Source organism: Corvus cornix, chromosome 24, assembly GCF_000738735.6.
Source record: "Corvus cornix cornix isolate S_Up_H32 chromosome 24, ASM73873v5, whole genome shotgun sequence".
Lineage (NCBI taxonomy): Eukaryota > Metazoa > Chordata > Aves > Passeriformes > Corvidae > Corvus > Corvus cornix.
The window spans coordinates 2,563,905-2,589,043 of NC_046353.1; the positions used below are offsets into that span (position 1 = coordinate 2,563,905).

At 50.5% G+C, this 25,139-nt stretch overlaps 1 protein-coding gene across 3 annotated transcripts in view; it reads left to right on the forward strand.

Moving 5' to 3' along the window:
• GRIK4 (glutamate ionotropic receptor kainate type subunit 4) overlaps window positions 1-25,139 on the forward strand; it is a 177,303-nt gene that overhangs the window by 100,320 nt on the left and 51,844 nt on the right. For 2 of the 3 annotated variants that reach the window (XM_010403873.3, XM_039564965.1), the window contains 4 exons: window positions 8,731-8,895; window positions 15,678-15,775; window positions 18,158-18,323; window positions 22,763-22,941. In XM_010403873.3, the coding sequence (XP_010402175.1) occupies window positions 8,731-8,895; window positions 15,678-15,775; window positions 18,158-18,323; window positions 22,763-22,941 (608 nt within the window). Of the gene's footprint in view, window positions 1-8,395; window positions 8,511-8,730; window positions 8,896-15,677; window positions 15,776-18,157; window positions 18,324-22,762; window positions 22,942-25,139 lie in introns of those variants that run through there. The other variant, XM_019288611.2, reaches the window with a different exon arrangement.

The following is a 25,139-nucleotide window of genomic DNA, read 5'->3' on the forward strand; positions in this document are numbered from 1 at the left end:
GGTGTCCCTGTCCATGGAAGGTGTCCCTGTCCACGGAAGGTGTCCCTGCCCATGGATGGTGTCCCTGTCCATGGAAGGTGTCCCTGTCCATGGAAGGTGTCCCTGCCCATGGAAGGTGTCCCTGTCCACGGAAGGTGTCCCTGCCCATGGATGGTGTCCCTGTCCATGGAAGATGTCCCTGTCCATGGAAGGTGTCCCTGCCCAGGGAAGGTGTCCCAGTCCACGGATGGTGTCCCTGTCCATGGAAGGTGTCCCTGTCCATGGAAGGTGTCCCTGCCCATGGATGGTGTCCCTGCCCATGGATGGTGTCCCTGTCCATGGAAGGTGTCCCTGTCCATGGAAGGTGTCCCAGTCCACAGAAGGTGTCCCTGCCCATGGATGGTGTCCCTGTCCATGGAAGGTGTCCCTGCCCACGGATGGTGTCCCTGCCCATGGCAGGGGGGTGGAATTTGATGATCTCTAAGGTCCTTTCCAACCCAAAGGCTCCCAAGCATAGTTTGACTCTTCCATCCACATCCCGCCATGTGGCATTGACCTGTTTATCCACGTTTCTGCTTCCAGGGATTCCCACCTCCCAAAAGATCTGCTAACGGTGCTGACTTTGTGATGCCCTCAAGTGCCTGAGGATCGAGGCACAAATGTCAGGTTTTGGTGGTAGAAAGGCTGAGTCTCTAAACAAGGCTTTCTGAAGCCTCCTGGCACGTTAAAATCTGTTTATTGGCCACGTGGTCCTGGAAAACCTTGAGGAGCCACTTTATCTCTTCACTCTTCATCCATCATGAGAGAATGAAAATCATTTCCCCTATCATTTGTCTGGCTCATATCTTTATAGGAATTGCCATATCTACATCCAGCATGGTGGGTCCTTGTCCTTGGGTCCATCTTTTAGAGATTTGTCACAGCAGCAGTGCCCAGGGATTTGTAACAGGAATAGAAGTGGTGCAAATTATCTCCAAACTCTCCATGTGAATGCAAGCAAACCCCCAGATCCCTCTGCAACATTTGCTCCCTTCTCACCTTGGCATTATGGGTACATCCAAGGCCGTTCACTGTCTCTGTGTGTGGATTAATCACTGGGTGGGGGAAGCCAGGACCTGGCATTTCCCCCCTCCATCCTTGGGGCTGAGCTGTGCATCCCCTGCAGTGCACTGGGGTTTGCCAGCCTGGGAGGGATCAGGCACAGCTGTGATGCCCCTGAAGCAGGGAGGTGCTGGAAGGAGAGCAAATGCACTTTGAATGCTGAGATATCTGGAAGGGTTCAGAGGAGAACGGTCACTAAAGCCCCACTTAATGGAAATTCAGTGGCTTTAGAGGGACCCTCAGTTCCATAAATCCTCTACCCTCCTGTCTCATCCTCACCAGGATGAGAGGAAACGGCCTCGAGTTGCACCAGGGGAGGCCTGGATTAGATATTAGGAAAAATTTCTCCATGGAAAGGGCTGTCAAGCACTGGCACAGCTGCCCAGGGCGGTGGTGGAGTCACCATCCCTGGAAGTGTTCCAAAAACGCGTGGAGGTGGCACTTGAGGACAGGGTTTAGTGACCATGGTGGTGGCTTGATGATCTTAGAGGTCTTTTCCAACCTGTGATCAGAAGGAGGTTCAGGAGATGGTTCCCCCTGCAAGGCAAAGTGCTAGGTTTGGGAATATTTCTGTCCTTAAATCCCTGTCAGTCAGAAAATCCCAAAGCGTTGCAGATCTTTGTGTGTGCTGGAATAGCCACTGAAACTCGGCCACCTCTGGGGACGGAGCTCTGGGATTTTGTGGGGTTGTGGGTACAAAACACATTTATTGAGGGTATTTTGTGGGGTCTGGGTCCTTTCCTGCCTCAGGCTCTTCCCCCCACTCTGCTCTCCAGCCCCAGATCCCACAGCTCCATTACTCATTGCCATCTCTCAAATCCATCATTAGAGCCATAAATCCTACTGGACTCTCCCATTTGTTTGTTGGCTTTTTTGTTGTTGTTTTTGTTTTGGAACTCAGGATTTCTCCCCATTGTTTCTTCCTTCCTCATTCTTTTTGCTTGCCTGGCAGTGGCACTTGGGTTTCTGTGGTTATTTTTCTTAAATTTATACTCTCCACTGACTTAATTAAGTTCTTGCTCCTTTCTTGGTCTTGCCAAGTTCATTGGCCCCACCAGGGCTTCCCAGTGCTCTCTTCCTACAAAACCACAGCTGCTGCCAGTCACCTGAGACCACGAAAATGAGCAGAAAAACTTCCTCTGGAAACTCAGCTTGACATTAAGGAAGCAAAAGACAGGCAGAGAAATGATCTTCCCAACCCAGGCCAGCGGTTTTAGGCTGGATTCCTAAGAAAAGAAGATTTAGGCATTTAGGGGATGTGGGTGGCCATGCAGAAGCTTGGATTTTTGGCAAACTCTGGTCCAGTTTGACAGATGGGGCTTTGCAGAGGTGCTGAAAATCTGGATTAGAGGGCAGTGCTGGGGGGAGCTCCTGCTGGGAACAAAGTTTCAGAGAAAACAGAAAAAAGCCATCCCATCACACCACATTCACCTGTGCAGAAACAAGCTCCTGGTGGCTGGAATTCCCTGGTTTTGGGGCTTTCTGGACATGCAGGAGAGCCCCTGGTGTTCATTCTTCCAGAGTCAAAATCCCATTCCCTACAGCAGCCCTGACCTTACACCTCGGGAGGGTTCAATCCCTCATTCCTCCTCCTCCTCCTCCCTGCTTTTCTCTCCTCGTTTTTGGGAATTCTCTGGGCAGGTTTTTCAGGGCATGGAGTGGGACTTAACTGGTCACAATCCCAGTATTTAAATCCCCACATCGGGACTTTCTCCACAGCTGCAGTGCCTCAAGTCTGGCTGTGGAAATCCACAGGAGTTTCCCTTTAAAATCAGTTTGCCACCCTGCTTTTTTACGAGAGGCTGGGCTCAGACCCCATGAGCCAGCTCTGGCTGGGACATTCCTACTCCAGACCCCCTTCTTTTCTTCCTGTGCCCTTCTACTCCTCTCTTCATGCTCAGGGTGTTTGCTGCTGCCTTGGAGAGTGATTTATGTTCCCAAAATCAGGTGAGATGAGGAGCCTGGCAGGGTTTTTCCCTGCCTGCCCCAGAGGGAGGATGTTTCTGGGATGCAGGGATGATCCCACTGAGGCTTTGCATCCCAGCATGACGGACAGGTCACCACCTTCCTTCTCAATTTTCCTGGAAACTCCAGGTGTGGGGGAATGTAATTCTGATTTGATGTACACAAAGCAGTTATTAAAGAAGATAAAAGAGAGATTGTGTTTCAGGCAGCAGGAACTAAAGCCCTCAGCTGTTTTTATCACGTCTCCCCTCCTGTCTCTCTCCCCTCTGAATTTGCTCTCTCTGGATAGCAGGAATGAGAGGGGAGCTCCATTTAAATGCAGATTTCCAGTGCTGGCCAAGAGCAATAAATAGCCCTCTGCTACCCCGACCAGACAAACATTATCAAGCCTCTTTGTGAAGGAGATTTTATGTTTTCAGATCTCCTTTTTTCCTTGATGAGATGCTCTTTCCTCGCAGAGTAATAGCGTGTTGACGCCTTTTTATTTTATTTTTAAGCAGCACTTCAGAGATTATAATGGAAATACAATCCCACCTGTTTCTCCACTGGAGCTCCACTTGACAGCCCTGTAATGAGGAACTGTGCAAATTTCTTCTCCTTTACTGTACTGACAGCCTGAAGGGTTGATACCTTATTCAGCCGAGCAGAAAAGCACAAAATAAGGCAATTTTGGCAACAATTTTGAATCCCCTGACCCTGCAGCCTCGTGGTTTTGGAGGTGGTTTGGAGTTCACGAAGTGGAGAGCAGGAGCAGCAGGTCTGGGATGGTCCCTGGGGCATCTCCTGCTGTTCCTCAGCAGGACAGGGGTGTTTGAAGAATGAAATGTTTTCCTGGAGTGCTTTTGGGTTTCCTGGTTTGGAGAGGAAGGACTGGTCGGCTCCAGTGGCAGGTGCTGGATCTTTTGGGTGGCTGAACTGGGCTGAACTGGGATTAGAGCTCTTAATTTGATAAAGGGGGCATAGAGGATTTGAGGATTAGGGAACGGTGTGGCCAGCAGGAGCAGGGAAGTGAGGAGGCACCTGGAATTCTGTGTCCAGTTGTGGGCTCCTCATGGAGTAAGGGACATGGAGGGGCTGGAGCATGTCCAGGGAAGGGGCTGGAGCCCCAGGAGCGGCTGAGGGAGCTGGAAAGGGGCTCAGCCTGGAGCAAAGGAGGCTCAGGGGGGACCTTGTGGCTCTGCACAAGTCCCTGACAGGAGGGGGCAGCCGGGGGGGTCGGGCTCTGCTCGCAGGGAACAGGGACAGGAGGAGAGGGAACGGCCTCAGGCTGGGCCAGGGCAGGCTCAGGGTGGACAGCAGCAGGAATTTCCCCACGGAAAGGGTTGTTAAATATTGGAATGGGATGCCCAGGGAGGTTTGGAGTGCCCATCCCTGGAGGTGTCCAGGGAAGGGCTGGAGGTGGCACTCAGTGCTCTGGTAGGGATTTGGCACAGGTTGGACTCGATGATCCCAGAGAACTTTTCCAACCTCAGTGGTTCTGTTGCTGTGTTTGCAGCATAAATCAGAAGAGGTTGTAGGTGTGATCTTAAGTTGTCATTTGGGATGTTTAGGAAATACTACAGGTACCTTTATGTGTTTTTCACTTGAAGGGACAGCCTATGAACAGTGAAACATCCTGTTTACCAAGCCAGTGCTGTGTTAAATCTACATTTTCAAGAGATGCCTTGAGATGGAAATCGCGTTTCTGAGTATGACTTTACATTTCAAAGGTATAAAAAGCATCTGAGAAAATGTAAATAAATAAAAAAATGCCACGAACAGGGAAAGGTCAGCTGCACACAGTTTGTTGTATGATCCTGCCAGTAGCATCTGTTCGCTGTTATTGTTATAAAAATGTGACTTCATTAGATTTTGGATGAATCATGAGTTGGGGAGTGATGCTGTAGCTGCCTTGCAGTGGGATCAGCCTGTCAGGGCACATATGTTGGGAGTCTGGCTGGGGCAGGCGCTGCTCCAGGAGCCACATGGCCTTGGGGAATGGAGGATGGAGCGTTTCTGCTTCCTGAGCCCTGCTCGGGACCAGCTGAGGGTGGAGAGGATTGGATTTCTGAGCTGGCTGAGCTGGCTGGGGCACTGAGTCAGACAATGGCTGGGTCTCACCCAGCTCTGGGAGACAGCTGTCTGCAGCTCAGAGAGCACACAAGTGACAGCCCTGCCTGGCCCCCGGCCGCTTCTCTGGCACAGCTGAGCTGTTTGGGGTGAGAAATGAACGTCCTTCCTCCCCCTGGAGAAGTTTTTCCAGGGGAAGAGGCAGGAGGGGTTGAGCATCTGCTGTCACAGAGTGCTATGCTCGGGGCTGGAAGGGCTGTGGCCACATGGCCCCATCCTGGGTGGGCTCAGGGATGTGGGGCTTGGGGAAGCCACAGGGAGCTCCTTGTGCAGCCCTTGGCTCAGCAGAGAGGACCAATTCGTCCTTTCCTAGTTCCTGGCTCAGCAGAGAGCTCCAATTCCTCCTTTCCCAGTTCCTGGCTCAGCAGAGAGCACCAATTCCTCCTTTCCCAGTCCCTGGCTCAGCAGAGAGCACCAATTCCTGCTCCTGTCTCCTGTCTCCCCATCCTGTCTGCTCATCCCCGAGGGCTGGGAAATCCCTGCAGGACAGTCACTGAAATCTGCTTTTCTCAGAAGGCACCATCCCATCCCCTTGCATTTCTCTGGCTCCCAATTATACCTTTATTTTTTTCTGCTTCTTGCTGTTGAATCATTCACTTTGAGGGTTGCCTTTGAAATCTGTGTCTGATGGAGATCTGCAGTGGAAGTCACTTGTTGCTTGAACCTTGATTGATTATTACCCAGCTCCTCCAAAGGGATGAACTCTCCTGGTTTTGGCACTTCTGGAGTGTGGATTTTGTGTTAATTGTACGGAAATCTGCACGTATTGAGTAAAAAGCTGATTATTATGACATAAGGGATGTTTTTCTGTCAGGATTGGACCATCCCATGGGAAGAGATGTTCTTCCTGAGAAGAGCTCAGTCCTTGCTGGCTTCCCTCGACTCTCAGTGCCTGGGGAATCCTGAGCAGTGCTGAGGCAGGCGCTGCAGATCCAGGTGCTCCTGGCTCCCTGTGCAGTATTTTTCTCATCGTTCATGGAGAAGCAGTCCAGACTGGAGACATTTATCACGATGGGGAAGATAGAAGTGATTTTTGAGGGCAACAAAGTTCAAAGACGTTGCTGTAAGTCTTCAGGATTAAAGATTTACTTGATGCATCTTCCCCTGTTTAATAGACAGGAAGAGATGAAAGGGAATTTCTATAAAGATTTTCGTTCATACTTAATGATGCCACTATTAGATGAGCTTTGGCACAGTGTCCTGAGCCATGAAGCTTTAAAACCAACCTTTTTTAAACATTAAATGACCTTTTTTCATCCTCCGGCTTTAATAAATAAAGATTAGTTCAGCCTCATTACCTCCCCAGTCCTGGGGGCTGGTTCAATATTTAGTTAAAGTAACCAGTCTCCCAAAATGAGCACATTTTGCTGGTTTCCTATCCCAAATCCCACAGGGAGACTGGAAGTTCTGCTGGAGTTTCATCTGGGTTCTAGGAATGCTGCTGCCACTTCCATCCTGGATCCAGGTTCTCCATCTGAATTCCTTATTTTCCAAAACTTGCACTTTCCCCTTCCTCTTGTATTTTCCCCCAAAGTTCAAATTTAACCAGAGCTGAGTAGGGAAAAGAGTTTGCTGTTGTTATTTTGGGTTTCTTCCCTTCTTCCCTTCTTCCCTTCTTCCCTTCTTCCCTTCTTCCCTTCTTCCCTTCTTCCCTTCTTCCCTTCTTCCCTTCTTCCCTTCTTCCCTTCTTCCCTTCTTCCCTTCTTCCCTTCTTCCCTTCTTCCCTTCTTCCCTTCACCTTTAAGGAAGTTTTCAAGATTCTCAAAAATAAGAATAGAAAAGCCCATCCTGAATAGAGAGAAAAAAAAAAAAATCTTTGTGCAAACTTTTTTGCCTAGCTGGCTTGAGGAAATGATTCAAAATGCTTTGGTTTTGACTGTTTTTATACTTAAAAATAATTTAACTGTACGTCAGTGAAAGTGGGTTTTGTTTGAAAGCTGCCAATTAGGAAAATACTTGAAAACATTCCCTAATTTAGTGATTTTGAAGCTTTAAATTAGAAACTAATGAATCTGAGAATGCTGACATCCACTCCCCCACTGCTGATCTTTAATTTCGCAGCATCAGCACCTGAGCAGGAGCTGCATTTGGTGATGTTCATCAGACTCAGCACTTGGATTTACTCTTCCCTGGGAGCAGGGCTGGAGGAAATGTTTTGTCAGTGAGAAACTTTCTCCTCTGCTTCTCTCCTGGAAAAGTGGAGTTTGCAGCAAATTGTTCTCCCAGCTTTGTTGTAATTAAAAGCAGTCACCAGTCATATTAATATCCTAAAACCCTGCTCCTGGCCTTGGAGGAAAGCACAACCCTTTTTGTTGCATAATGAGATTAGGATGAACTCGATTTAGCTCCCGTAAAACTGGGAAGAGATAGGAAAAGAAGGAATTCTTGAGTGTTATCAGGATGTGAAGTAAATCAGGCTGGTGTGGGCCATCTTTGGGCTTCCCCTGCTGGAGTTAGGGCAGGGCAGAGACACAGAGATGCTCTGCAGTTGTGCCAGGAGAGAAAAGATCCCAGTGGGATGAGCAGGACAAGGCTGGGAAAAGAGCCCTGAGACGTGGTGCAAGCTGGGTGTTGAAATCGGGCTCTGTTTTGAGGTTTTTTGGTCAAAGCGAGTCTCAGGGGCAGGAAAGCCAAAGGAAAAGGAGCCCGGGCCCCAGCCAGAGGCGTCTGGGCCGTGTTGGAGACTCCGTGGTGGCAGTGAAGGGTGACAGGAGCAATGAGGAGCTCCCAGGCACAGCCCAGATCCCTCTGTGGATCCCTCAGTGCCACCTCCAGCACAACATCCCAGAGCTGCTCTAAGCCTGGTCCCAGTCAGCTCTGCCTTCCAAATCTCGGTGTCCTGCTCTTGGGACTCAGGGTATCCCTGCTGGGTTTTATTTCAGTTCTCAGCTCAATTTTGCTTTTCCCTCCCAAAAAACCCACTGGGGTGCCAGCTCCTCATGAAATTCTGGCACGAATGCTCCACTCCTGAATCCTTTATGCCTTCCCTCAAGAAAACAAAAATAATACCCCTCCCCACCTCCCTCTGCCTCACACAGCTCTGAGTGGGCAGCCCCAGGAGCTGGGTTCAAGAGTCAAGTGCCTTCTGTTTGAAAAATATTTGTCTCTCCCCACCCACGGCTGCCCACGTGCTTCCTGAAATATTCCAGCTCTCAGCTCCCTTTCAATGCTTCCACAAAGGAACCATCCGGGGGTTTTTGGGGACGTTCTGCCTTTGTTGGGATGTGAGGCGGTGCCTGGATCTGCGTTTTTTGGGCTGGACAGCTGGATGTGCCTCTCTGGGAGCACCCAGCCCCTGTGGCAGTGGGTGCTGGGAGCCTGGCAGTGTGGGTGGCTGTGCTGTGCCATTCCAGCAGGTAAAACAGAGGCTGCTGCCGAGATTTCACCACCCACCTGTCTGGCAAGACCTGGGGAGTGGGAGAAGCAGCGGGAAAGGCCACGTGTGGGAAGGAGGATGCGCCATCGGGTGGTGACGGGAGCAGCAGCGGAGCTCCTGCAGGGATCAGGGAGCGTGGGCATGGGAGGGGAGTGCGGATCCCAAGCCTAACCGGTGCCAACACCTTCTTCCCCCCACAGCTGCCATCCTGGATGACCCCATGGAGTGCAGCAGAGGGGAGAGGCTCTCCATCACCCTGGCCAAGAACCGCATCAACCGCGCGCCCGAGCGGGCGGGCAAGGCCAGGGTGGAGGTGGACATCTTCGAGCTGCTGCGGGACAGCGAGTACGAGACGGCAGAGACCAGTGAGTACCACCCCAGAGAGCCCAGCCCTCCTCCCTGCCAGCTCCCAGGAGGTGTCTGGCACACTGAACTTGTGATTTTGTGGCAGTCAAACTGGGACAGAGAGAAAAAAATTCTCTCTCAGTTCCTTTGCTCCTTGCAGAGAGCAGTTTTCATTCGAGGTGAAATGAAATGTGCTGGTGTGAGCCCAGGCGTGCACTGAGAGGATCCCTGCCCCCAGTAAGCTTTGCCACCACTGAGTGGCTCGGGACAAATAATTTCCTTTAATCTGCCTGTCAATAAGCAGGGGTAATGCTGATCCTTTGTCGAGCATTTAATGGTGAGCAAGCAAGAGACTCTCGGGCAAGTTGGGTGCAATTAAGTTGTTTTTAAAACCCTGTGGAATCCTGTGTGTCAGCAAACATGACAGCTCTTCCCAGAGCTCGAGATTGGCAGTGGATTTATTTACACCAAGTGAAGTTTTTCAAGTGATGTTTGAAATCGTGGGGATGAAGAAGAGCTAATTTCGAAAGAGCAGCAGATTTCCCATGGCACTTTAAGGCCCCGTAATGAAACTGTTCTTTATTAGGGTTGTTCCTCTGGATGCCCAATGTGCCAGTTCTGTGCTGGTGAATAAAAAAGAAATTGATGGTCACTGTCCCACAGTTTGAAAGAAACCCTAAAGGTCTGTGGTAGTGCTTTCCTGTAAGAGGGAAACCCTTTGGAACAGGAAATCCTCTTTATAGGATCATTGTCAAGCTGACCTTTAGAGTTCAAGAGAGGGCTATAATTTTTTAGTACCACTTGGCTCAAAAAAGCTGGAGGAATCCTTTTAAATAACAGGGTTTTTAGACTCGTTTCCCAGTGGCTCTGCATTCCACGACTGTGTGATTTGCAGGGTATCCCCAAAAAAGTGGGGCAGAGTGTTGTGGTTTGGGGCTGGCTGGCTTTTCCTGGAGTTTCGCTGCGTGTTGTGCACAGCCCTGAGCATCCCTGTGCCCAGCAGTGCTGAGGATTCTCCAGGTGAGCTGGCAGAGCAGGCTCTGTGGGACCAGCACATGGCTCCTTCATTTCCTGAAGGAGCATTTGCATTATTTATAGCCATGTGCCGTTAATAAAGCGCGTCTCAGCGAGTACCTGGGCGCTATTTATAGAGCCTGTCACCCGGGAGCAGCCCAGATCAACCCCAGCTCAGCGACTCTTCCACCCAGCACTTCTCCACTGCTTTGGATCCCTCATTTTTTTTCAATATTCTCCTGGTCTCCCCCATCTCCATTGTGCACACCCTGTTGTCCCCTCCCTTGGCACAGCATTAGGGCAGATCCAGTGTCCCTGGCCAGACCTTGCAGAAGGGATGGGAATTGCCTGGATTGCACGGAATCACAGAATACCAGACTGGTGTGGGTTGGGAGGGTCCTTAAAGCTCATCCAGCTCCACCCCAACCTGGCCTTGGGCACTTTCAGGGATCCAGGGGCAGCCACAGCTTCTCTGGGCACCCTGTGCCAGGGCCTTGCCACCCTCCCAGGGAACAATTCCTTCCCAATATCCCATCTATCCCACCCCTCTGCCAGTTTGAAGCCATTCCCCCTTGTCCTGTCACTACATCCCTCCAAAAGTCTCTCCCCATCTTTCCCTTTCCCTCCCTTCAGCTGGAAGGGACAATGAGGTCACCCCAAAGCCTTTTCTTTTCCAGGCTGAACAATCCCAACTCCCCCAGCCTTTCCTCACAGCAGAGCTGCTCCATCCCTCTGATCACCTTGGTGGCCTCCTCTGGACTCGCTCCAAGCTCATTCCCAGTTTGCCCCTTAAAATATCCCAAATCTCCCTGCAAGACTCCCAGAAAATGAGAAAATGCCTCGTTTTCCTGAGCCTTCTTTGTCTTTGAAGGACCCAGCAGCATTTTTAGCTCCATTTTTGTTCCTTCCTCATAAATATCCAGTGTGTAGCAGCATTCCTGGCCTTTAATTTTGGGAAGGAGACTTGATTGCAGTGACCCCCGAGCTGCTGTAAGGATCAAGAAAGGGATTTCTGTCTTATTTCCAGCCTGTAACACTGCTCAGGAATTCTTCTCTTGGGAGGTTTCTCAAGGAGAAGAATATTAATTGGCTGAGAATGAAATATTATGCAAGAAATTGTTGATTTCAGCAAATTGTGTTTGGGGAGGAATTGGAAACAGGGCAGGTGAGGAAGAGGCATCTCCCATTTCCAGTTTTCACCTTGGGGCGATTTTCTTTGTTTTCTTTACTTGGATTTATAGAGTAGAAATTGGAGCAAATGGACTTGATTTTGGTGAATTCTGCAGTGTGTTATTTGCCTCTTCTTCAGAGCGGAAAAAATGTCTGGAAGCTTTTCTTAGAAAAGGAATAATCTGGATTCTGTATAGCTCCGCTATTAATGTCACTGATGTTATTCTTGATTTATCCTGGTGGCAGAGGAAAATCAGATCCCCTAACTTAAATTTCAAGGCTTTCATGGCTTTCAAATGCTTCAATACATTGCTGGTATTTGTTATGACACACAATATTAATAAAAACTGTTGAGATGTTTTAACCTGTGACTGCAGAGCTGTTTACAGCTGTTTAATGCTGTTCTCACATTTCACACCCTTTGATTCACTCCGAAATATCACAGCTCCATGCTTAGCTGACACATCTAGGAATGCTGGGATTACACCATGTATTGCATATACAAGAGGAGGAAGAGATTTGGGGAGTTAGGTTTTGTCTTTGGGGATTTAGGGGTTGGGGTTTTTTGTATGTTTTGGTTTTTGTTGTTGTTTTTGGGGGTTTTTTGTGGGTTTTTTTTGTTGCTTGGTTTGATTTTCTTCCTGTTTTTTGTTTTTTTTCTGGAGCTGTTTTCCTCCCATTTTTCCTTCTGCCTGACTCAAGTGTTTTAATGTTAGAGAGCCCCAAAATCTCAATTGCTCCAGCAATAAAGTCTGAGTCAGTCCATCACATTCATGCTTGGTTTGCTATTCCAGCTTTAGATATGAATGAACACAAACTTTGGCTGTTCCTGTGTGATTTTAAGGAGGTTGCAGGGAGAGGTTATGGGCAGAGCCTGGTTTTTTTTGCTGTTACAAGGAAAGCCTGTTCCCTCTTTGTGTTTGATGTTCCAGCTCCTTTTGTGCAGCTCCAGAACGCCTTGTTTAATCATGTCTTGATCTAAACCACCTTGTTCCGTTTGATGCCCGGGCAGGACAGATTTCCCTGCTTGTCACCCTGTCCCCTACGGCCTCGTGAGCCTTTGAAGCTCCTCTTTGTTGTGAATCCAGACACGCTGGGGCAGCTCAGGATCAAGAGCCAGCGAGCAGCTGGAGAGTTGCAGATTTTGATTTATCCACACCGGTATTTCAAAGTGCCCTTTCACAGGGCGTCCTCGTGTTGTTGTTACCTGTGCCACCACTTCTATGGGGATTTCGTGTTTCAGCCTGCTCTGGTTATCGTGGAATCGTGGAATCACAGAGGGGTTGGGGTTGGAAGGGACCTTAAGGATCATTTTGTTTCACCCCTGCCACGGGCGGGGACAACTTCCACTATCCCAGGTTATTCCAAGCCCTGTCCAACCTGGCCTTGGAAACTTCCAGGGCATCCCCAACCTCTCCAGAGGTTGCAGGTTCCTGTCAGGAAGCCCAAGGGATGCTCCAGGAGCATCCCTAGAACCCCTTCTGTTTATGCACTTGGTGTTTTCTCTCTGAGAATCCCATGAGCAGTCCCTGTCTCTGGAGATCTCTGCTGTGTTTTGCAGGCAGGGAGCTGCTGAGGTAATTGCACACCTTCCCTGCTCATTTATTTGGAATTAGAGCCAGGAATCTTGTCTGCATTCTGTTGGAAACTCTTGGCTCGGTTATCTCTGTGCACTGAAAGAGATGCTGTGTTCTGCCCCTCTCTCTGGAGGGAGCTTTCAGCCCTGCTTTGAACAGGATAAATTTGGATAAATGTTTTCCAGGTGCCCTGGCCTCTCGGGAAGTGAAAGACAGACTCTGCCCACGTCTGAGGGGATGTACATCCATTTATCATCAGAGCTACTCATTTGTTGTGCTTTTTCACGTTCAAAAATAAGTTTGCAGTTCTGCCTGGCTTTAAAAAATACCTTTCTGCGTCCCAAGTGTCCAAACCTGGACTTAATTCCCAAATATATTCATGGAAACAATTGGACACAGCCTTGCTGTGTGAAAGGAGGGTCACTGTGCCCTGAACACACACCTGATCCAGGATGGTCAGTGGTGCCCATGGTAAAGAGGTTCTTAAAGTGATGCCTCTTCATTGTCCAGCATTTCCTGAGACCCTGAGTTCTAAACAACATCAAAATTGGGACAGAAACCCAGAGCTGGTGGAGCCTGCAGCACTCACAAAGTGCCCTGCACATCCCACAGCTCTGGTGGTGCCCTGGTGCTGGAGTATGAAGGGATTTGAGTGGCAGGGGCTCTGTAATTGTCCATAGTTATGGTCCCTGTCATTATCATGGATGGATTTGGGATACAGGACCAACATTTCCTCATCCCTGAATGCCCACGGCAGTAGCAAGGTCGAGCCTTTTCTCCCTGTGAAGACCTGACAGCATCAGGTAACGCTCTGAAATAGGAAGTGTGCTTGGATTACAGAAGGAGCTTTCCAAATGTGGTCAAAACCTTTGCCTCAGGCACCTCCACTTTGTTTCCATTCATTTTCCTTCATTTTTGTGGATGTTTCCCCCTGGTAGTGACAAGCCAGGTCTTTTTCTTCCTCCATTGTTGCTCCTCGGTTGCTATGGCTACCTAACCCACTTTTTGTCCCTGCTACCAGGCACGAGGAGCAAAGCACTCACCAAACTTTCCTGTCAAAATTTTCCCCAGGAACTTTTTCCTGGTGACCTATGGATAAGGGAGGGCTTGGAGCAGCTCCTTCCTCCTGGATGCTGAATGGCAGAGCTGAGAGGGACTGGTGAGTGCTGCTGAGGCAGCAGGCGAGGCTTTCAAACCACTGCTGCTCTTTATTTAAAAGGATCTTCTGGAGAGGTGTAAGTGGCTGTAAATTTTTTAAGCACGGAGGAGAAGCAAGCCCTGGATTTCCTTTGAAGATGCTGCAGAAAAATATCCCTCGTTCTGGAGGAGATTGAGTTGTTGGAGGGTGAGGGAGCTCAGAAAGAAGGAAAACCCAAGAGGAGATGTTTGCATTTCATGAGCACTTTCTGTAAGAAGCTGGAGCAATCAGTGGGGACTGGGGAGGATAAGGAGTTTTTTCTTCAAAGGAGAAGTAAAACCAATTCCCCAGAGTGAAAAACTAAATGGCATTTGGGCCTCTTCTTCCAGACATGAGGCTGGGAAGGCTTGAGGAGTCTAAGGCCGGAGATGAGAGAATCACAGAATGGTTTGGATTGGCAGGGACCTTAAAGATTCCATTCCCTGCCATGGGCAGGGACACCTTCCACTATCCCAAGGTGCTCCAAGCCCTGTCCAACCTGGCCTGGGACACTTCCAGGGATCCAGGAGCAACTACAGCTTCTCTGGGAAAACTTGGACATGTTAACTTCCCAAACCCCACACTCAACCCCACACTCGCTGTTCTAAACCCACCCCAAGCATGGTGTAAGCTTTCATTTCACTTCCAGCCTTGATTTAAAGACTCAAAGTTGCTAAAAAACCTGCTCTGATCTGTAGCTCAGCAGTTTTGATGATGAATTCACTCTACTACCAAAAAAACCCTACGTTTGGATTTGAATTTTTCCTGCTTGGGTAACTCTTCACAGCTCTTCACAACCCTCACAGGAGCTGGTCTGAGGTGCAAGCCAGGGGAGGAGGCAGGTTTGATACCGAAGAGCCCCAGTCTTTAAAATCTCAGCTTTGTGATGCAGTGGTTTGGTTTTCACACACAAAAATGCTGTGAGCCAGAACTGAGAAGAGTTCTGGTGCCTCTTTTCTCCCTTTGGTGCTTCCTTCCTCCCCTTCAGTATCCAATTTCTTCTGAAAGATTCCAGTTGAGCAAATGTGGCTTTTTCTGGGGAAAAAGCTGGGTGTGTGAGGTTGCTGAGGCAGCTCTGGCTTTGCAGAAGGAGCCGTGGCCAGCACAGGAGGCTTTTGGAGCTCAGGGATTGAGGCATGAGGGGCTCTCACCTTTTGTTCATGAGGTTTTTCCTGCTCTGCTGGAAGGGTTCTGAGCGCTGCAGGGGATGGGGATGGCAGCAGGGAGGTGACACCAGCTGGGCTGCTCCTGGGAGTGCAGTTCAGCTGGATTTGTGCTGTGAATTAAAAGGCCAAAAAAAGGTTGCAGTTTAACCCGGGGAGAGATTTAACTTGTTCAGTTTGTCAGGTGTTTTTTATGGCTCTGCTAACCTTGCTGGCATGGAGCCAGAAGATTTAACTCCTGCCAGGGAAAAAATAACACAAAACAAATGAAAACCAGCAAAGCAATCCTTATTTTCACACTGAGTTCTGCAGAGATGAGGGGAGAAATTCCTACAAGTCTGTTTGATGCTTGAAGCCAGGTCACTGCTGTGTGTAGCATCTTCCATAAAGTTCAGTTCATGTTTTAACCTGGGGACAGAAAGGGGTGGTACAAGGCAGTCAGAGAGGAGGATACTGGGATGTGAGGGGAGTTTAGGTGGGGTTTTAAAAGGCTGGGGAAAGATGGAGAGTGCCACAGGCAGGGTGACAGTGCTTCAGGGGGCGTGAGGGGATTTTGGGGATGGAAATGGCCGAGAGGGTGTTGTGTGAAGGAGATGATGCCCTGTCCTCCTTGCTGAGGTGCAGCAGGCACTGTAAGCACGACCGTCTGCTGGCAGTTGGGATAAATTCTGACGCCTGTTCCCTCTCTCTGGTGCCCACAGTGTGCCAGATTCTCCCCAAAGGTGTGGTGGGAGTCCTGGGACCTTCCTCCAGCCCAGCCTCCAGCTCGATTATCAGCAACATCTGTGGGGAGAAGGAGGTAAGTGGAGAGGTTCCCCTGTGATGGTCAGAGTGGACAGCGTGGTTATCACCCCTCCTCCTAATGCACAACTTTTGAAATGTCTTCCTTTTCCCTTTCCTCCCTCTTTCTGCCTCCCTTTTCCTCTCTGCATCCCCTTTGGCTCCAACTCCCCTCACATCCATCACCAACACAGCCACGTCCCCACTGACTGAGGGGTGCAAACCCCAAAGCTTGCCCTGCTGGATGCAAATCCACAGCCCCTGCTGTGACATGACTGTGCACGTACTTGGGAGCTTTATGTTTGCTGCTCTTCCACCCAACTCAGCCCCTTTTTTCATCTGTGTCCAGACTATGTGCTGGATTTAATATTTTATAAGCCTCGAACCATCCTACACTGATCTGGCTCTGCACACGGGAGAAGAAATTGAGTTCTCTTCTCATAGTTCATCCCTTTAAAGCCAGATAACATCTCTCAGCCATTTAGTGGCTCTCTCTGGAGCCCAGCCTCCGAGGAGAGAAGGCTGGGACTGAGCACTGTAAATAATTTGCATTCACAAATGAGTGCTGTTCATTGTTCCTGGAGTGTTGAGGAGAGGGAAGGGATCTTTCAGCCCTAATGCACCGGGCTGCAGCAGGAGGGGGTATTTTGTAGTGTTTTCTCCTGCTAAATATCATGGACATGTGCTCCATCCCAGGAAAGGCAACTCTGCAAGTGTTTTTCCTCTGAAATTCAGATTCAATCCAAGCCTCTGATCTGAGGCTTCTGATGTATTTTTCTCTTCAGAAAGGAGAGGTGAGTGCTGGTGCGCTCCGGAGGTGTTTGATTCTCTCGGCTGCCCTCCAAGCGGTGTAAACCTGCAGTAACTCCCTGGGATTTACATCCCAGCAGCATCAGCTGGTGCCACCGTGTCAAACATGGCACAGAGCCCAGCCAGAGCCCCCTGTGCCCACAGCCAGCCCTCAGGGAAAGGGAGCAGTGTCCCCAGGCAACCACCGAGCACCAGGTGGAGGGACTGATGTTCACTGGGGGGATGAATCTGTCCTGTGTTACCCCTCCTGTGCCTTTGGCCCAAAGAATCCCTTCCCACCTGTCCAGAAAGGGGAGTTGCACTGGGACAGAGCTCTTGGAAAGGAGAGGAGGACTCTGGGGCTGGAGGCAGGGGATGAACAGGGCTGTGCTCAGCTCTGGGAGCTGATGTGATGGTGGATTCCTCCCCCCTCTGTCTGCACCTCTCTCTGAGTCCCAGGCTGGGTCTGGATGACTCCCAGGAGTGATCAGGATGCTGCCAGGAGCTGCCCTGTCTGCTCTGCTCAGAGGAATCCACCTTCCCCTCCCTGGGTGAGGGCTGCAGGCTGGAATCAAGGCAGATAGCAGCTTATTACTCCTTAACTTCCCCTTGCTAACCAGCAGCTTCTGCTGTCAGTGAAGCAGCCATCACAGGCTGCTAATCGGCTTTCCCAGGAGCAGAGGGGTGGGAGGCAGGGGCTGATGGCTTCGGAAGGACTGATAACGGAGGGAGAGAGAACCTGACACGCGGCTAACGAAGCCGTGGCAGATGTTTCCCTTTCTTCAACTTCTGTTTCTTCCAAAATAATTCACCTGGCAGAAGGGAAACAAGATTGCCTCTCTTTATCTGGCTGAGCCCTCAGTGTCTGGGCTCGATCTGTGTGTCTGCCCACCCATTCCATGCACACTGGATGTGTAGCAGAGCTACCTCGGAGGGAGCCCTGAGGCTTCCCAGCTCCCGAAATTCCCTGCAGAGCAGCATCCTGCTCCAGCTGCTGCGCTGCTGGATCAATGACAGGCCCAGCATTGCCAGCACCGGTGGTTCCAGCCCTGTCTGGCTGCCTGTTGATCAGAAATGCCCAAAGCTCCTGGCTGCTGCGGCTGTTCCTCCCCTGCCCAGCCTTGCCAGCGCGGGGTCATCCTGTTCTTGCCTTCATCTCTGCTAATTAATTACGTGGTGGCACCTCTGTGCAGCAGGCAGGGCTGGATTCACAGCACTGGATGATCCCCTGTGTCCCTCCCTGCCTGCCAGCCCCGAGTGAAGGCTGGGCCTGGCCACAATTAGTGCCCCAGCTAATCAGGTTGAACTCACACGGAAGGTTTCCTGGGCTGTAATCACAGCCCCCGTTGCCTTTCGCTGAGTGGCTCAGCAAGACTTTTCCTGATCCACTCCTTCCCGTGGCTTTTCGTGGCTGTGATAATTATTTTCCTCTGCTGCTGCATGAGTCCCACCCTCCCCTCTTGACTCCAGTGGTGCTTCTGCAGTTTTATTGGGATATTCCACTTTCTGCCTGCTGTGCACTTCACACCACAGGCCCTTTATCGCAGATTTACTTGTTTTTATTTCTACTTCCCTCTTTAATGATATTTTCTTTCCTCCTCCCCACGCTCAGGTTCCTCACTTCAAAGTGGCTCCGGAGGAGTTCCTGAAGCTGCAGCTCCAGAGGTTCACCACCCTCAACCTCCACCCCAGTAATACCGACATCAGCGTGGCCGTGGCAGGAATCCTGAATTTCTTTAACTGCACCACTGCCTGCCTCATCTGTGCCAAAGCTGAATGTAAGTCTTTGCCAGGCTGGGTTTGCCTGCCCCTCTGCTTCACCTCCTTCTTGTTTGGTGCTTGCTGGAGAAGGTCCCAGGTCCCCTCATGTCTCTGGTCAGAGCAGCTTTTTCCACTCCAGAGCAGTTTCTCCACCCTGGTGCCCCATGGAGGTGTTTCTCAGAGGAGGAAAGGGCATGGGAAGAGATTCTCCTGCCTTCTGTTTGACCATCTGAAGAGCGTTTTGCTTCCACAGATGGGGCTTTGAATAAGAAAAATCAAAACTTTAATAAAGGCTTAGGAGGATTATTTTTAGGCGAGTAAAGCACTTTGAAATATGTCTTGCCCAAAGGCACATGCAGTTTGTGGCCTAAAACCAGGATTTGATTAATAGTCACCACAACGCGCTCTGCAGCCACACACGTGCTGGTGATGGTGCATCTGGACACTGGAGTTCCCACCTCGGCAGGGCCGCCTCCACCTCGGCAGAGCCAAATCCACCTCGGCAGAGCCAAATCCACCTCGGCAGAGCCAAATCCACCTCGGCAGGGCCAAATCCACCTTGGCGGGGCCTCTTCCACCTTGGCGGCGCCACCTCCACCTCGGCAGGGCCACCTCCACCTCGGCAGGGCTCCTGGTGTGGCAGGAGCAGGCTCTGCATCCCAGTGCTTGGAGCAAAGCGTGTCCTGTTCTTCCTGAGGTCACTGTGCAGCAAGTGTGGGGTGGCCCTACAAATTCTGCCTTTATTGTCCTGTGCCGGATCCATCAGCTCTGGAGTTTGCCAGACAAACCAGCCTGGAAGAGGGGCTTTGGAGAGGCCTGTGGGTGCAGGGAGAGCTTTGGGAATGCTCCTCTCTGACTGGGCAGGGTGGAGGAAAGGCAGATCATTCCCAGTTAGCCCTGGGCAAATGTCCAGCAGCAGCTGGGTGAGCAGGGCAGTGCTGTGGGGGATTCCTGCTCGGGGACACAAGGAACAGGAGTGTCTTTGCCTTTCCTCTGTGCTTTCTGTGCCCTGAGGATGGCGGGCACTCAGCTGAGGTAAGTCAGTAAATCACCTTCAGTGAGCGTGCCCACATTTACCCCAGGAAAGGGCCTCGCTCAAAATGATGCAATTAAAATCATGCAAATGGTCTCCCACATTACTCCCAGTGCTGGAATTTTTCATTGTCTAACCTTAACCTTAAGCAAGAAGGGAAGCAAAGATAATTAGGTTTTCTCAGCTGCCATGCAGGAGGCTCAGGGCTCTGCTGCCAGGAGCTCACAGGGCTCTGCACCCCTGCCCTGCTCCCCACTCCTGGGCCAGGTGCCTCCCGCTGGGATTACCATGATTAATATGATTTTCATTTAGCTGGATCAAACTCTCTTACCCAAAGCAATTCAATTTATTTCACTCCGGTGCTGCTGCATAACTCAATATTTAGGGTGTGCTGAGTCCTTCCCAGAGCCAGGGAAGCAGTGGGGCAGGAGCCTTTCATCCATCCTGCTCTTTGTGCTCAGCAAGGACCTGATCGGAGCCAGGCTCAAAGCCCAACATACCCTGACTGTAACAGAGCACAGACAAGGCTTAATTGAGCTTCATGTAGGAGCACAAACCCTGATTTTCCCTCAGGACATGCACTGCTCCTAAGAATGGTCCTTAAACAACGAACTGGAGGCATTTCAGGCTTTTGGAAGGTTCCCTTGAGGCAGCTGAGGGGAGCACACGAGCTGCCTGCTCATCAGTGAGGAAATACTGTTTTGAGGGATGTTATTATTTAGATCCCAGGAGGGGAAGTTGGTGCTCCTTTGGTTTAAGTGCAAGGCTGTGTGATGGGACCCCTGGGCCCTACCCTGCCACACTCATCCTGTCACATCCTTCCTCCGGGGACTGACTGTGATTTCCCCTGGCAGAAGCAGAAAATGACCCTTAAAGCCAAAGAACTTGGGCCAGCCTGAAGTTTAATGCCGTGGGGAATGTAAAATGTAATGCCATGAATAGAGTGGGATTTGTGTGACTCAGTTTGGTGAATAGAATAAGATTATCTGACTCAGTTTCTCTGTGATGTTCAAAAATTGACTGGTTTGGGCACTGCTCTGGAAGGTTTTGTGTGGTTCCACAGAAACTTTAACCCAAAAAGGCAAATAGAGGAGTGCATAGACTTGTTAGGAGCGTCTCTTGATTGTCAGAGGGGAGGGAATAACACCCAGGGCTTGAGAAGGGAGAGCAGGACACTGAGGTCCAAGGCCTTGTGCATGTCCCTGATCCTTTAAAAATTTTTTTTAGGTTCAAACACCCAGGGAAATGTTTGAAGCGATGGTGTTGGGATTAAAAGCAAGGCTGGATGATGGGAATGTTCTCTTCCCAGCCATCCATGTCAAGGACTGCAGCCATCAGCAGCACTGCAGGTCCTCCATCAGCAGAGCCTCGCGGGCAGGAGCAATAAACAGGGATGTGGCACTCCAGGAGAGCTCCAGCTCCTGCCTTTGGTGCTTCCCAGGAAGCAGCTCTAGTGCTGAGAGCTCCGTGTTGGGCTGCTCCTGCCAGCTCCGGATGTTTGCGTAAGGAAAAATAAATTAATCAAGGTCAGGACTTGCCCCAGGCCAGCCTGAACCTCTCTCAGAGCTCCCCACGGGAGTGTTCAAGCAGCAGGTGCCTGGTGCAGCCTCTCTGTCCTCACTGTAGTACTTCAAAGGTGCCAGGAGGAGTCTGCAAGCCTTTGCTGGTGTTCATGTCCCTCTGAAGTCCCAGTCTGGCAGCAGAGTCTCACATCCTCCCAGCATCAAACAAAGGGGAATCTCTGAACACAATAGAGACTTCCCTGCACACAGCAAGAGCAGCTGCAAGCAGAAGGCTTGATGAGGCTACAGGTAGGATCTAACGTGCTGGAAATGATAATTTCCTCGAGCTGGAGATCAAATGATCCCTTTTTTTTTTTTTCTCCTGGTTCCACTTCTTCCTCTCTGTGCCTGATGAGCTTTAGAAAAATTTTCACAGCAGCAGAGATGAGCTGCAAGTAAACTTGGTAGTGTCAGGGCTGTAACTTGCAGCGACCTGTCTGGTCCCCTGCAGTTGTGGAATGAGGTGAAAATAAACCTTTCCACATCCTCAAGGGGCAAATGAAGGGCTTAGGTAAAATTTACTGTTCACTTGGGCTAGAACACAAAAGAAGAATTCAGGTGAGGTCCTTGTGTGCTGTAAGCAGAGTGAATTCTCTGCCTGGTGAGGAAGAAAAAGCTGGTGTGACCCAGAAAAGTCCTGGCACAGCTGTTTCTGTAACCCCTTGCTGTGTTCCTGCCTGTACCCAGAGGAAAGGTGAGAGGCAAGAGCATTGTCAGGAGCTCAGAGCAAACTCAGAGTGCTTTAAAGCTCTCGCTGTGAACGAGAGGCTCCTCATCTGGGGTGTGTCCCCTTTCCTGCACTGCTTTGTTACCTTGTGAAGTGCTGCGAGTCCTTGAGAGCAGCGCTCCAGCACTGACCCCATCCCGCTGTGTCCCTTCCCTGCCTCCTGACCTGCTGGGGAACGAGAGGATTTGTGCAGTCAAAAATAAGTCAGGTTGAGAGTAAAACTGTGACTTGAGGGTTAATTTGCCTCTCTACCAGCTGGGATGTGATCCTGCTGGTAGTTCTGTTTTTCCAGCTCAGCTTTCCCTGCTCTTTTGGGGTTGTCCTCCTGTAGGGCTGGGGTGTGTGGCTGTGCTGGCTGCGTGTGTCTTGCTGATGATTACATCTGCTGGTCCCTCTGGTCAATCAAACTTGACAGGAGGTTATTTCTTGATGAAGCTCAGCAGCTGGAGAGAAGAGGGGCTCTATCAAAGCTGCTTTCTTGACTAACAAAATCTGCAGCCGGAGTTTTGACATCTTATTAGGCTTCAAGGCAGCTGTGTTGGAAGGAGCCCTTGATGTGCCCATCCTTATTTTTGTCACAATTTCTTAATGTTGTATTTTTGCAGTGACTCTCACCAGAGCTTCCCATCCCCTTGGAAGAGAGAGCAGCTTCCTATCAGAGCACTCCAAGATCTCAAAAAAAGCTGTGCCTTCCTGGGCACTTAATTTGGGAGCTGGAAATGCAAAGGCTGAGGGGGAGGAATAATCCTCCAATAGCCAGAACAATCCCACATGCAGGGAGATAATGGAGACCTTGTCTGGACCATGTACTGATGGTTTTATCTCTTCCCAAGAGGAGTTTGGGGCCACTGCCTTTTCCTGGAGAAGAGCTGGAGCAGCTCTGTCATTTCTCATTCCCTGCTGGGCCCAGAATTGAGTCCCAAATCCTTTCCTTTCCTCTCTCTTTTTCTGGGGAACAGCTGGAGCAGCTCCATCATTTCTCATTCCCTGCTGGGCCAAGCACTGAGCCCCAAATCCTTTCCTTTGTAGCGCACAGACCCAGAACTTCAGGAATGCATTCTGCCATGGATGACTGTGTTCCATGGGAGAACCAAGCCTCAAATTTAAAGGGATCTGTGTTTTTTCTCTCCGAAGGCCTTTTAAACCTGGAGAAGCTGCTGCGGCAGTTCCTCATTTCCAAGGACACGCTGTCGGTGCGGATGCTGGATGACAGCCGGGATCCCACCCCTCTCCTGAAGGAGATCCGAGATGACAAGACAGCCACCATCATTGTGCATGCCAACGCCTCCATGTCCCACACCATCCTGCAGAAGGTGAGCGTCCATCCCCTGCTCCCCCAGCCAGGTCCTGTGTGATGATGGAGTGTGAAAAGTCCTGCAGCAGCGCTGGGAATGCTCTCTGCCCAGAGGGGAATTGCCACTGATGGAGTTTCCAGGGCTGGATGTGTGGGAGTGATGGTTTAATTGCTCTGAGTGGATGTGTTTGCTCTCCACAAGTGGTGCGTGCGGATGTTGCCATCAAAGAGCTGTGAAGGGCTGCTCAGCTCTGAAATGACTCCATCAGTGCTCTTGTGCCTCCTTTTTTCCCCTCCCATTATATCTCTAACTTCTTCCTTTTATTTTTTTTAATTTTAATTGTCTTATTAACCGAGATTTTATTTTAATCCTGTTTATTTTTAAATGGTCTCTGGCTGCAGTTTTTAGCGCTTGTTTTGATAGCCTGCTTCAAAACTGAGCAGTGGCTCCAGATGGAGCAGAGTTTCCCACATCCTGGAGGGAACAAGAAGCACATTCCTGAAGAGAGGCATGATCCAAGCACTGGGATCCCCTGGCTGGTGCATTCCACACTGTCCTGGCTGTTTTATCACGGAATGTGTCATCCAAAGGCCTTGCCTGTGTCAGGTTTATCTCTGATGACAGCCAGCAGGGATGTTTTTATTGTTCCTCACTCCCCCCAGAAGATTTTTATTCCCCTACATTCAATTTTTATTCCTAAACAGGCAGTTTGGGGGATTTTTTGTGTTTGTCTAATCGGGGGGGGGGGGGGGTTTGTGTGGTTTTTTTTCCCTTTTTCCCCTTTTGCTGCCTGGCTGCTGAGGGCTGTCCCCCTTCTCTGTTGCTATAGTGACTTCCCACAGGCTCACAGCAGTTCTCTCCAGGCACCCACATCTCCCTGCCCAGCTCCAGCCTCCTCCTGCCACCACTGAGAAACGTCAGAGATTGCCAGGATTTCCCAGTAAAACCCAGTCCTTCCAGCTAGAGGACTGTAGGAACAGAAGGCAATAAATAAAGAGCTCCTGATCTGGCACCTTCTTGCACCTTGGGAGGCTGGAAAGTGTTTTCTTTATAGAGCTGGAGCCAGGGATGGTGGTGGCGAGCACCAGGTGCATCCTCATCCCACCCCACGGGGCACCAGCAGCAGGAAAAATGCGCTGCTGGGTCTGTCCCAGTGCTGCACAGCGAGAAGAATTAGCAGTTTCTCATCCCTCACCCTCCACATATGGGCTGGAGACACATGGCTGCTCCCCACGTTCCCAGCCTGTCCCACTCCCAGCTGCCAGGGCAGGTGAATGGATGGGAGAGGCGCTCGCAGGCGCCGCCGTGCTGCTCACCTGCGTTTTCTGCCCTTGAAACCAAACACTCGGACCTCAAAGTGAGTCACAGGGAGAGCTGGCATTGGCACTGCCCCCAGGAAGGGACGAGGAGGGGGAATTGGTGCCAAGTTTTGCTGGTAGGGGGTGAAAAATGAGGCGGCCTCCTCTGGAGTCAGGGGGCTCCTTGAGCAAACGGCTTTGCTGTGTCTGTTTTGAGACCTGGGCGAGGCACAGGGTGACAATGGGCAGCCAAAGGGCTGGGCACAGCTGGGCCTGAGCCACAGGAGCAGGTGAAGAACAGGCAGGAAAAGGGAAAGGTGCACTCCAAGCCGCCTCTTTGTGTCTTTCCTTCCCTCACTTCCTGTTGTCACAGCTTCTGGGAGGGATAAAAAGGGACTCGCACCAGGAGGTGCTGCCTTTGGTCCTTCCCTCCTCGCCTCCCATTCCTCTGTGTGGTCTGGACTGCTGTGAAAACCTCTTTGCCAGGGTCTGGAAGCTTTATTTTAGACCAGCTGTGCTTGGCAGTGGAACAGAGGCTTCCAGGAGCATCTGCAGATTAATGCCCCACTTTCCTGAGCATCTGTTCCCACAACCAACTCCTTGTGTAGTGAGAATTTTGGGAAAGGGCTTCAGTTATCTGCTCTGTGATCTCTAGAACAGATCATCCCCATGGAATATTCTGTGTCCTTCCCTCTGCATCCCTGGACACTTTTGCCCTCTTTTCTTCTATTTCTGTGGCCAGCACAGCCCTGTGTCAGTTCTGAGAACAGGCTGAGTTACTGGGTCTCATCCATGCTCATTAATTTGTGGGATTGGAGCCCACATTTGACTGATAAAACTGGAAAACCACCAGTGGCTTGATTGTCCTTTTTTCTGTAACTCCCAAGGGCTTCTCCTGCCTTTCTCTCTCCATCGTGG